The sequence below is a fragment of the Stegodyphus dumicola genome, chromosome 3, assembly GCF_044657685.1.
Source record: "Stegodyphus dumicola isolate Sdum_Otavi_A_Nest chromosome 3, ASM4465768v1".
NCBI lineage: Eukaryota > Metazoa > Arthropoda > Arachnida > Araneae > Eresidae > Stegodyphus > Stegodyphus dumicola.
The window spans coordinates 94,475,196-94,489,324 of NC_140770.1; the positions used below are offsets into that span (position 1 = coordinate 94,475,196).

Here is a 14,129-nt window from a genome sequence, read left to right on the forward strand (position 1 = left end):
TATAAATAAGCAAACAGATCTTGAATACAATATATATAGACGACAATGATTATAAAATGTAACGGAGGAAATTCTTACTGGCGCAATCAGGCCAAGGTATAGGCATATTTGGTGGTAACGTTATCCATTGGGACTCGCTATCGCAAACGTACCACTCAGCTGGTTTGAAAACAAAATCAAATCTGTCATTGCAATAAGCTTGACAGAATTGTCCGGTAAGCCAATCATTACAGGTGAAAGCTCCATTAGCCGGGGCTGGGTAATAAGCACATGGAGTACCTGTTAGATGTGCAAGAAGAATGAGATCCTTTCTGGTGTTCAATAACACATAAAATGTCTTTATTTAAAACAAAATAATATGATTGTAATCAACCCATCAATAATTTAAAACTGTATATAATATTTTAATATTAATTCAAAGAATAATATGTAAGCGAATTACATTGGGATTTTCTAGCTGAAAATATCGTCATTGCCACTTTAGAAACGAAAGCATTAATTGTAAGCAATATAAGATAATGCAGTAATGTAGTTGAAAATTCTAAAAATACGAATTAAAAAGTTGTTAGACAAATGATATACCGTATTTATTTGCATATTTCTCCCATCTCGCGTAATTCTGCTTCTAATTTTTTAACGCTATGGAAAGTGTATGCACAAATACATTTTTTTATGTACCCTAAGTATTTAGTGTAAATAAAAGGCGTATATCCTTCAAAATGGGTAATATAATAATATTAGAATGTGTTTTTGAATGTGCTATGTTTATGTTTATCGTTTAAACCCTCTCTTCAGAAATGGTATATACCAGCCATTCTTCCCATTTCAGATTTTAAGCGATAAAATAAGTAGGGAAAAATACGCGATAAATACGCAGGAAGTAATGATGCTGAAAAAAACACCTACTACAAAAAAGAAAACTATAAGTATCCTAAAAATTTTGAAATGACTGCTAATTACTTTGAGGAGTTCCCAAATTTGATGATTTGATTTAACATGAATACGTGGCCTTAACCCATTTAGCCAAATCAATTTTCAACCATGGGTTTTTTTGACTATATAAAACAAAATCGTGTTAAGAGTTAAAAATATTGCGTAGAAATAAGCGTTATTCTATTATTAGTTTATTATTATTATTATTTTACTAGTGAGTTTTGAGCTTCTCAGAAATAATTTTGATGATTCATTTGATCAATAATCACCGATGAAAAATAGTGAGAAATTTTAATTATTGAATGTGGGGTCAGGTTATAATCGAGGTTTCAGAAATCATTAAAAATCATTTTTTAATATACTTCTGAAATTTCTGAAATTCAGAAATTGATATATTTCAGTTTCAGAAAAATTAAAAAATACTTGCTTTCTCATACACTTTAAAAGATTTACATATATCTTTCTCATTACAAAAGAACTCAGTTTATCCTTAAAAAATTAGTGATTAAAATATTTAAGTTACAAAATGTTTTTATGACAGATTATTAAAATAATTTGAAGGCATTATGATTTTGAAATAAAATGTTTTCTAATCAATTTTAAATTTAAAAATTAGATAATAGACCAATGGAATGAAAATTCTTATATATTTTATCTTATGTTATGTATCCTCATAACGGAATTTGTGAACATTTAGTTGAATAACGAGCTGCGAAACAATCTTGTTAATTATAGCTACCATTATCATCTAATTATATTTAATAACTTTTAACAACGGCATGTAATTATAGTTGCTAAAATACTTAGAATATCATGATATAGTCTCAATCTATAGACACTATAGATTAAAATAATTTATATTTAAATTATAAACTTACGTGTTACAATGACATCAAATGTGCAAAGAGCTGTATTTTTGGCCTTGTCCGAAGCTGAGTATGAAATGGTATGGCGGCCTATTGCAAATCTGTCCCCAGGTCTATCTGTCTGGGGGAAAAAAACAAAACCGGGATTTTTTTAAAAGTTTTATTTGAAACTTTTTTGAAGCTATTTAACCTTTGTCAAGCTAAATCTCATTTCTTTCTTACAAGAGCAGTAATTTTAATACAGTGATTTTCCTCGTAAATGATTTAGTATTAGACAAGTTCAGCATATTTATGTTATCAAATTACCATCATGTAGATTATCACATTCTTTAATTTCTCTAGTTAATTCGTTTTTCAATTTTTTTTTCAAAAATTGCAATACAGATGGATGGTTGAATTAAGAATCAATGCTACTTAACATATATATATATATATACACTCTATAACAAAAACATCGACGCACCAAGAGGGAATCATCCGATTGCTTTGAAATTTCGTATGCGTAAATGTTTTGACCAACTAAGAAAATGATTAAAATTTGGTGTCCCATGAATTAATACTGCGATTTCTAGATCATCGGAACTGCACATCCAGCAAATGTATATAAAGAGCTGTTCTTGGACTGTTGGTTAAAAATTTCTGTTGCATTGCGATTTAAGATACCTTTCAACGACCGAAAAAATGCCTCGCCGCAGGATTCGAGCTCATTACGAGCAACTGTCAGAGTTTAAAAGAGGCTGAAACTTTCAGAGTTTATCATTGGATTGAAAGAGGCCGATTGGGTAAATCGGAGATTCGCTCGTCATATGAGTCGAAGCGATGCGGCGATTAGAGGATGCTGGCAAGAATGGGTGGACAATTGGAGATTTCAGCGTCATGATGGTAGCAGTTGACTTAGGGCCACAACAGATCGGGAGGACAGAGTTATTGTCAGATCAGTTGTCACAGCGCTTTATTCATCTCTATTAGCCATCAGACCTGCAACCCGCACACGAGTGTCTATCATGACCATTCACAGACTGCTGATAGAGCGAAATCTATGCTCGTACCGACCGTTACGTCACCTGCCACTCATGCCTTCACACTGTCCAGCCAAATTACAGTGGTGCTTGGCTCGATCAGGTTGGAATGATGCTGACTGAGGAGGTATACTCTTTAGCGATGAATCCCGCTTCTAACTGTGTCATGACGATCACCGAAAATGTGTCTGGAGACGCCCACAGCAGTGTGCTGATCCTGCTTTCACTATTGCACGCCACACAGGCCCTCAACCATGAGTTATGGTCTGGTGTGCCATTTCTCTTGATAGCCGGACGCCTTTGGTCGTCATTAGAGGCATACTTACAGCACAGCGCTACGACGACATTCTGAGACTGTTTTGCCACCGTTCCCTTTGCAGTACCCTGGCTTTACTTTTCAGCAAGATAATGCCAGACCATATATGGCACGTGTTGTCTTACAGCTTGTCAAACACTTCCTTGGCCAGTCACATCGCTAGATCTCTCTCCCAGCGAACATGTCTGGGATATGATGGGAAGGCGACTGCATCTACCAGGGAATGTTGATGACCCAGGCCAACAATTGGAGAAAATTTGGCAAGAAATACCGCAGGAGACTCTCTTGCAGCTTTATCAGTCTATGCCATGCTGTGTGGCAGCTTGCGCCCAGGCTAAAGGTAGGTCAACATATTGAGCTCGTTACTTTGTAACTATGTAACTCTGAAATAAATCATTCAATTATTCTGAAATTTTAATCATTTTTTATTCTGTACATGATCTTCCCACCAATTTTTGTCTTCATCGGACAGCTCCTTCTTGGTTCGTCGATATATATATATATATATATATATATATATATATATTGTTATATATATAAATCAAAAAAATCGGAACGAGAAAGAATAATATTTCGTAATAAAAATTTTTGAAGGTCCAAACTAATTTCTCCGGGTTACATTATAAACTGGTAGAACGCAAATTAAAGAAAATTACAAAATTGTGATCAAATAATGTACACTTCAAGGAGTAAAATCATATAAAATACAGGAAATTTGAACTAAACAAAACAAAAAATAATAAAAGTTTTAATCTCTTTTGTTTAACGCTTCAAACAGAACTTGACAAGGGAAAAGTGTTTTGAAGCCTTAAACCAAGTGGATTAATGAATGTCGGAAACCTGTTTCGGTTCTCTGAATCCCTTGAGACTTCAAACCACTTTTTATTAATGCAACTTTCAAATCAAACAAAATTTATTTTACAAGTCTATTAAAATTCAGGTCTTTTCCCTACACGCCTTCGCACTCAAATAATATAAAAATTTATATACAAGTGCAAAAAAAATTTTAAAATCTGAAGAAGCCTAAAAAGGTTACAGACTTACTAAATTCAAGACAAATTAAAAATCTAATTCTGATTACAGAATTAATGAATCAGTTTAACTTTAAAACTGAAACATAAATTGTTCAATCAATGTATTTATATCCTAATACTAGGGCTGGCTCATTTATGTAAAGGAAAGTATCAACTTTTTTGTGAATTAAAAAAAAATTGCAATTTTCTAGAGCGAATCTTGTAAAAAAGGGAAAAAATTATTAAAATGAAAACAATGAAACTATAGAAAGAAATAAAACTTACCCTTCCGAAAACTTACATCAGCAGTATTTTTCCACTGCTAAAAGTATAGAAGCCTGATAGGTTGCCAGAATTTGAAACGCATTTTGAAAAAAACCGGATACTGGTAAATGAAAAAATTCTTCCACAGTCGAATAGCAAAAGACGTAAAATCATAAAAAAAATCCCGTGCTTTCTTGGTTTGAAGCAATTGGTAGCCAAACCCGAAAGAGGATGAGGGTGGGGGGTGCTCACTAAGAAGAGGGGTTACAGCCGAGCACATCGTGGACGAAAACCTCGCAGAGAAAACAACGCAAGGCGAAAATGTCGTACAAAATATCGTGGGAGAAATTAAAGCAAGGACAAAATATGGCAGTTCTAAAACATCGTAGTACAAAACATCGTTGTCGAATATAAAGCTAATCAAAAACTTCGCAGTTTAAAAACATCGTCGTCAAAAATATCGTGGTAAAAAGTAAAACACCTACAAAATCATCGCAGACATGCATTTTCCAGGCTTTAAAAGTTATAAATGCATATTTGCATAATATTTTGTAAGCGTAAGAAAGACTGAGGGATTATTCTTTTTTATATTTTTGAATAAATTAATAAATTTTGTTGAAAAATTAGGAAGGAAACTTAAGCATTCAGAAACTGAAACTGACTGGAAAACTAATGATACTTATAACAGTTAACAGATATCATAATTTGAGAAATAATTAAGCAAATTTAATAGAGGTTACCATAAGGAGTTACTCATCTTTCCTTTTCTAATCTTTTTCAGAGCGCATTTTGCATGAAAAATCACAAATAAAACTTTATAAAAGAGATTAATTTATTAATGACCTTTATTGCTTAACTGTATTAAGATACAATTAACTGATATGTCTAAGCATTATTTTTCTACTCATTTTACGTTTTTGAACTTGATTCTTACGTTTCTAGCAAAAATTTATTAGTTAATTCAAAAGCATGAAATATGAAAGCAAAAATATTCCAAAAATAAATGTTGTTTTGTACAACGATATTTTAGAACTCGACGTTCTCGCCTTGCGTTGTTTCCATCCGCGATACATTTGTCGCGATATTTTCGGCGGACACCAGGAGGAGGTAACAAGTAACAACATGGGCGTCATTTTTAGACATGGGCGTCGTTGCTTGTCTTTTAAGAAAAACCTTCTAAGATGACGATGTATTTTAACAATAGTAGTTTAAAAAACTGGCGAAAAGCACAGGAAAAATGAAATAAGGGGTTAAAAAAGTCGTAATTCTTCACGAAATAAAGCTATAAAAACGTCTACGTCTTAGGTAATCCAAACAAGCCCTTTTGCTTAGTGAAAGAATAGAATTTCCAGAAATTCCAAAAAGTAAGCAAAGAATTTATTCTTTTCATTCTAGCCAAATTCAAAGAGAAATTTAATTACATATACACATTAAATTAGTCGTAAACGTCATCTACTAGTTACCTTCTTTTCAGGTTTGGGTAAAATATATCATTTCACTGTAAATAAGTAATTTGAAAAATAAAGTTAATGCCAGCTTTTTTTAAAGTGTACAATATTGTGAACTTTGAAATTTGATTTTCTAACAGGATTTTAATAAGGTTCTGTATTTCTTCTTGAAGATAGTATGTTTCATTGCAAATTCTTTTGATTCTAAAAGTTTGGATATTAATAACATCAATATAACTTTCTTGGAGATGTTATAATTCCAGCTGATGAGTTTAAAGGTGCGAAAATTGCAGTCTCTTCTTTTATCATAGATTCTGATACTTTTGTATTAATTTTAAACAAATAAAATTCTGTTCGCCCATTTTTTAGACGCTTTTGCTTTGTTATTAAAAAATCGTCTGCTTGAAAAAAATTTTCTTAACTGCATCTATATTTTTGAGAGTATAAATTATCGTCTGCTACTTGACAGATTTGTTTTATGCAAAATAGCGCTTTTAAAAAAGGCAATGGACGCAAGGTTATGTTTATGCTCTTTCCGAATTCGTATCTAGTTGTTAAAAAACCCTGTAAAATCCATGGGTTTTTGATGTCTAATTCTAAAATAGATATTATCGTCAACAAGACAGGAAAAAAAGGTCCATGTTTGGCTTCAAGAGGAAAAATTGCTTCAAATACCTATCCAAGGAAAGAAGGAATGTTTTGAATGACGCAAAGGTAAGCTCTTTAATGTTAAAAGAGAAACCGCCAAGTCAAAGAACAGGTGCAAAATCTCTAAAATGCTCTTATTTAACTGTAAACAAAGTGAATAATGCTGATTTGAATCTTAAAAATTCGAAAAATGTAACGTGCTGCGACTTTCTTCACGTCATATCGCCAGAACACGCTGCAGAATTCTTTATGAGAAACAGTTATCTCGATGAAAATGTAAACAAATGTTGTCACAATAGATGAATCTTGGGTGTATTTAAATGATTGCTAGAAAATGAGATCCATTTATTATCATCAAAGAGGAGAAGAAATGTTGAAACATGGTTCGAAGAATCTAAAGAAAAAGCTCTTCAAAGGGATTTATGAATGTTGCTGGTTTTTATATAACGGCAATTTAAAAATAAAGAGAGCGAGAAAAATGTTAAGATTAATTCCACATATTATCAGGAACATATCTGATACCCAATTTTTTAATACCAGATCCCTTTTCTTTACCAACAGCGCCATCAACCAGTAAAACTGCATCAAGACAAAGCAAGCAGCCACACGTCAAAATCTATTCTTAATTTCTTGGAAAAATGGAACAAGAAACGGGTATCAAGGCCACACTCTTTCATTCTTATTTCTACTCTCCTGATATCTCATCCGTGGATTTTTGCATTTCTGGACTTTTAAAAAGCGGATTGTCCAAACATCGACCTACAACTCTCCTTGAACTTTGGAAAGCTGTTCGAGGAAGAATGATATAAAATACCTCTTCCGATACTGCAAAAAAGTTTTACTGTCTTGGAAATTTCGTATAGAAAATACGAAAAGATAGTGAAGTACAGAAGATATAGAAAGATTGGTATAGAAAGATAGTGAAGGATAAGGGTTTAAAAAAAGTTTAGGTAAAATATCTATGTAAATACAACGAAAATCGTCTGAAAAATCTGCGAACAGCCTCTGTATAACATTTGAAGTTAATAACTTCTATCAGATTCTCAATGGTAACCTTTTTCGGTTATGTTATTCACTAACAGTAAATAAAATATAATATTCGAGGTTAATAACTTCCAACATTATTTTCAGTAGTAATCTTTCTCAATTATGTTATTCACTAACAATAAATAAATATAATAATTGAAGTTAATAAATCCCATCAACATTCTTAGTAGGAATGAATGGTACACATCTTTCCACTTACTTGGTATATGTAAAGAGAACTTTTGCTGTTGTCTACGAACACTGGTTCCTCCCAGAAGACTTTCGCACCCGTATCGCTGGTACTGACCTCGACCTTTGAAGGACATCTTAACACAGTTGGTGGTTCATTATCTGTAAAAATGTTTTGCATTTTAAAATGGAAAACCTTAAAAATATGTATTTATGTTTTTGACCTTTTAACATCAATTTATTTCATCCTAAAATTAAAAATTCCAAAAATATGTCTAACTGCACCCAAATTTCGTATAATTAATGCAATATTTTCTCTTGTAGAATTTAAAAATTAATGCTGCAGTAGTAAAGCACAAACTGGAAACAAACAAAATATTCAAATTTCACTTTTTACATCAAAACTATTTTTTCATGTTGTTCTCTGAAAAGAGAAGAAAGGAAGAAGAAAGATAGACTTGGTAACTAAATATCTAGTCTTAAATAAAAGGCTTGCATTATATTTTACGTCTAAGAAATATTTTGCCTGTTCACAATTCTGCATGTGTGGGTGTTTATTTAAATCGTTTATTGTATTATATAAGGCTCGGTGGCGCAGCGGCTAGCGCATCGGGCAGCAGCACCACAGGTCCGGTGTTCGATCCCCGGGCTGGGCAAAGTCGACTCAACCTTTCATCCCTCGATTTCCATCCTTTGGGTCGATAAAATGAGTACCAAGTTCTCTTAGGGACTAAACACTGGTGGTCCTGCGACACGCTGACCACTTGTTCAGGGCATATGCTTCCGGGGCCCGCTGTCAAGAAAGCAGATTTCGGGGCGCTGCAGGCATTGGCCCACTAGGGCTGTTACGCCACTGAGTTTTTTTAGTTTTGTAATATATAGCAAGCGTTCTTTAAAAAACTTAGCGCAATAATTGTAACCGAATCAAGAAGATGAAATTTAATTAAATGGACTCTCATGTTATTTAAACTGATCTGATTAGGGTATTATGTCCAAATCTAATTTCCAAATTTAAAGATGTTGAACATATCTAAAATGTGTTTGCGTTTAGATTTAAGGAGGCAAACATACAATTTAATTAAGCGATTACAATAGCCTGATATTTATGGGTTGGTAGGAAATAAATATAATAATCAAATCATATTATAATCATATCATAAAATAATGAGGAGTTCATATTAAGCATTACAAGAGAAGGGGGAAAAAAGAAGCCTATATCTAACTTTTCGCTGATATGAAACAGGAAACCTGCTAAAAAGGGGAAAAAATAAAGCTGCAATAATCGCTGTAAAGTTAATAAAGAAACCCTATGGTTCAAGCCTTTCGTTCAGCATTCAAAAGAAGTTCACCATTAATTTTCAAAACACACTCATATGGAGCTGCAAAAAATTCGGTTTTTGATTGGAAAGATTTTTATAATGGGAAAAGTTATCGTTTTGAATGCTGGAAAATATGTTTTCCATTTCGCTAATAATGGAAATGACAGACTTTTCGCCAGAGTTATCCCCCCCCCTAAAAAAAGCTTGAATCTTTTTCTCAAGTGTTACCTTCTTGGGTACCGGCATTTCTCCTTCTTTTACCAGTAAAATGAAGGAAAAAACAGCCAAACGACAATGCGCATATGTATATGAACGAAAATGTCGAGGTATAATGTTACATTACGTGTGAACTATAATTACCAAAGAAAGATTATATGTTACGTAAGAATATACCTAACAATAGATGGTTTTCATGTATTATTAAATATATGTGATCTAATTAATAAATCATGTCCCATGTCAAAGAGAATCAAAAGATCAAATTATGTGTGCTGCAAAAATATTCACGCTCAAAACGTAAGAGCACTAAATAAATCTATAAAGTGTATTTAGCGCATATGAAAAGTATGCATACATTTCTCACTTCAGATAATCATTTTCAATAACAAGAATTCGGGCGCTCGGATGAACCGGGCACCTGCTGTGAGTGAGACTTGCGCTATGGGACGAACAAAGATAGCTTTAAATTCAACGCTTAATAAATGGCACTCGATTTACTTAAGTTAACGTTTTGCCCTAGTGAGACGACGTGTGGAGACAATACTATTTATCATCTGTGCATATTAATTCCTTATATACTTTTATCTGTCTTTCTATCAAGTTAAATATACCAGATATATCGAAGAAAAACATGATGATGAGATGATAGCTGTACCTAGCTCTAATTCATAACGTCCGAATAGTTTAAATAATACTATATTACTCTCCTTTGTCGCTTATCAAAATAACCCACTAAATATCATTTAGACTCCCACGAGCGAAATGTGTTGATTATAATAAACAATCTGAAGTATAAGAACAGGGAAGGGGGAATTAGAGATCTTTCTCAGAAGAGTTATACAAAAGTTGAAGGAAATGGATCTTAATTTTCTTCAAAATATGACATGGTCTTCCAGCAAGAAAGGAAAGAAAACCATTCTGACTAAGGACTGAGAATAACAAACCAATACGCTAAGATATTTCAAAGAATCAGATGATCTCAAGGTCTTGAAATCATTACGATATTTCTCTGAACACTGAATCAGATCATGTCACCATGGCTCACAAATAAAAAAAAAAGTTAAGCACATCCTTTTTTTTTTTTTTTTTTTTTTTTTTTTAAGTAAAGAACTGAAAATGTATATAGGTATTGTTATTATTAAACGTTATTTTTAAATAGTACACGGCATACGGGTTTTCAAAACCTCTGCAGAGTTCTTTTTATGGTTCTCTTGCATTAATACAATTGTACAGAGCTGTTTCACGACTGTCGATCTCTTTTTCAGTTACCCGTGCTTTTCAGTTATTCGTAGATCGATATTAGGAATTTTAGCATATAAAATGAAGTGGCTTTATTTTAAATCTGTTTAGTGCCGGTTTTTCTGTATGCTGGTATTAGAGAATAAATATCCAGCCATTTGACCTATCAAAAAGTAATTTACTGTTAATCTTTCTAGGAAATGCGTATAACTAAATGTAACTGTTGCAAATCCTCGGATAGATGAGTAAGCGACTTATCGCTGTGTCCAAGATGAAGAAGGGTGTAAAAGAACCTTTTGTTCTTAACTCAAAATAATTTAACAGAAGGCATTCCTTTTGCTTACAAACCAGTCAGCATTTATAGCGTAATTCAAAATGCTAGAAATTCAAATTAAAATGAGGTCGTAAGCTAGCCAAAGGCTACACAGAAATAAGCAAAGAGCAAGTTGACTCAAGCCTATTCCGGCGTGACAAGCACTATTGGCAAGAATAACGCAGCGCCGAAGACAGACTACTATCTTGGACTTAACAGTTACAGATGTGGCCTTCAGCAGGCGGATCACGGTTTGATTAAATAATTTAAAACTCTTCTTTAAATACTATCTGTGTTTATCTCATTTGAATACTCGCGAACTAAAAATTAGCCTTCCGGCAGGAAAACGGAAAGGAAGAATAGCAGTAAAGCTACTTAACATAATAACTTGCTAGAAAAAATAAATAAATACTTATATCTTTAACAAAAAAAGAAAGAAAGTAATGAGTTCACCTATTACTTCAATTCGGACATCGCAGGTAGCGTTCAGATCGGAGGAATCAACAGCCACATATTGGATAACTGTCGTTCCGATTGAGATGAAAGCCGGAGGACTTATGTTTGGTGGAACGGTATACATGTTAGGAGCAAAGCCACTGTTGTCGTTAGGTACAGGAATGTACCATTTCACGGTAGCGCCGTTTTTGCCTTTTTCGGAGTAAATTCTAATAGGTTTAGGACACAAAATCTCTGGTTTAAGAACATCTGAAAAACACCAAATTTATTAATGATAATTTTTTGATATTATACAATACGAAATTCAAAATTAAAAAAACAAAAAAGGTTTAAAAGTCTGAAAGGTTTCAGATTTTAAATTACGTCCAAAGGAGCAATTATTTTAACATTTTGTTTGTTACCTTTATTTATTAAATATCATGTTCTTTGCACTTAAATCATAAAATTCAGTTCAACAGGAATATCGCAAAATACTTTTAAACTGAGCATATCTTTAGAATTTCCGATACACAGTCTTACCCGCTGGTGATAAAAATGTTTTTTCTGTACAACGTTGCCATTACTCGCTTTGAAATCCTTGAGTTTGTTAATAAAAAATTCTTAAAGTTTTACAAAATATGAAATCGATAATAAAACAAATTCCAAATTTCAAATTTGGGCTTCCAGATGCCCATATTTGCAGTAGGATTACGTCATTCAAAATTGGATGGCTCTAGGTACCATTGTTTTAACACAATGCGAGAAACATACATGCATTTATGCAGATTCTTCATTATTTAATTTCTTCAAATATAATACAGGGTGATAACATTTGGTGGCAACAGTTTGAAAAGTGAAAAGGACATTCAGAGTGATTTGATGCAAAATCGCAAAACGAAAACAGTAATCCCTCAGGGACAAAGGCCCCTTTGGACTAATAATGAATAAAAAAGGATTTCAGAAGAAAATACTTAGAAAGAAAATATTTAGAAGAAATATTAATAGTATTTAAGGAAATGCACAGGTTAAAATTAAGTGTAATATCAAATCGCGCATTGTCAAGTCCGGCCTTTTAAGCAGTGAAATGTTTTTTCTTGAACTATAATTTTTAAATAATTTTTAAATAATAATTTTATTTTATTCTTTAAAATATATATACATAATCGTAATAAAATAATAGTTTAAGATTTAAAAAGAAATAATACAAGAACACAGTCAGTAGAAATGTTGGAACACTGCTGGCAGGACTGAAGAGTAAACTGCTTCTAAAAATTTCACCAACGGGTACACCTTCTAGATTTTATTACATATTTCAACGGATTTGGCATCAAGTGAACTAATAAATCTTTACTAGTGTTGACACTAATATTATTTCTTTCTTGTTTCATCGCTTATTTTATTTTCAACTTTTAATTAAATGATGCATTCATTATCCTTATTTGTTCTTTTCTTCTTGTCAAATATGTTTTATTGGATTCAAATTAGAAGACTGGTGAGGCAATTCTAGGACAAATATACAGTATTTAAAGCGGCATAGTTAGAGTTACTTCTTGATACAGTTAAGAATTATTACTTAAATTAAATTTTTAGGCTAATATTTCTCTGTCTTTTAAAATGATAAGATATTCGAAACAATCCATGATGGTTTCAACAAAGACAGATTTCCTTAATTCTGCTGCAGATATGCAACCGCATACAAATGCGCCATTTTTATGTTTGTCCCTTTAATCCGTCTTTCTCAAACAATAACAAGACCATAAAGCAAAATATTAACTTTTCGCTGATTCGCAAGAGCTACACAAGCTTAATATGATGAGCTATATATATAATTTATTTTATGAATAAAAAACAAAATGTTTCTAATCTTTACGAAATTTTTTTCTTACACAATTCATACTCGCTGGTTAATCTACCCATTCTTCTTATAGTTTCAGGAGAAATTGGTGTATATTAGCTCTGACGTTAACATTTGGAAAACTCTTTATAGTGTAATCATAGATTTCTTGAAAATTTTCGAAGTATAAAACGCTGCTGCTGCAAGGAAATTTTTTGTGGACAGATTTCCCTCACTCTCTTGTTTAGAACTCGGTTTTCTCTGAAATGCTTTATACACTGCTGGCCACCGTAAATGCAACACCCTGAAGGAAGCATGCAAATAACATGAAATTTACAACATGCATTAGCGGAGGTGAGATATGCAAATGATTAGAATTTCAGCGCAAACGCACATCACGCGCGCCTGTGGCGCCACTTCGAAGCGCTATTTAAGGCTTGGAGTTTTCGACGATTTCAAGTTCGGCAATTGTGTTTTTCTTGTGGTTTTTTTCAAACAACAACAACAAAAAAAAAAGATCAATGATGCCTCGTAGTAAACAGCGATCATCGATTGATCAAGTATCCGAGTTCGACAGAGGAAGGATAGTGGCATATCGAGAGTGTGGATTATCTTTCAAGGAAATCGGTAGTCGTGTTGGTCGAAACCAAACAACTGTAAAGCGGATATGTGACCGTTTGATGCAGGAGGGTACGAAGGACCGACGTGTTTGATCACATCCACCTCAGTTCACCACTTCACGTGATGACAGGCAGTGATGGATCGCTCAGTCACATCACGAACCATAGCACAGCACATTCAGTCTGTAACGCATCATCCAGTATCTGCGCGTACCATTCGACGCCGTTTACAGCAGAGTGGTCTGTCCGCAAGACGTTCATGCCTCCGTCTACTCTTGACGCAGAACCACAGACTTCTCCGCCGCCAATGGTGCGATGAAAGAAGGATGTAGACGGTAGAATGGAATGAAATTGTCTTTACTGACGAGCCACGCTTCTGTCTGCAACACCACGATGGTCGGATTCGAGTCTGGAGACACCGTGGAGAA

At 33.3% G+C, this 14,129-nt stretch overlaps 1 protein-coding gene across 4 annotated transcripts in view; it reads right to left on the minus strand.

The window, feature by feature from the left end:
• Positions 1–14,129, minus strand: part of LOC118203383 (sushi, von Willebrand factor type A, EGF and pentraxin domain-containing protein 1-like) — a 104,540-nt gene that overhangs the window by 53,829 nt on the left and 36,582 nt on the right. For 2 of the 4 annotated variants that reach the window (XM_085813084.1, XM_085813085.1), the window contains 4 exons: positions 11,266–11,517; positions 7,754–7,884; positions 1,812–1,920; positions 79–279 (listed from right to left, as the gene is read on the minus strand). In XM_085813084.1, coding sequence (XP_085669210.1) covers positions 79–279; positions 1,812–1,920; positions 7,754–7,884; positions 11,266–11,517 — 693 coding nt within the window. The remainder of the gene's footprint in view (positions 1–78; positions 280–1,811; positions 1,921–7,753; positions 7,885–11,265; positions 11,518–14,129) is intronic. The other 2 variants (XM_085813086.1, XM_085813087.1) reach the window with 2 other exon arrangements.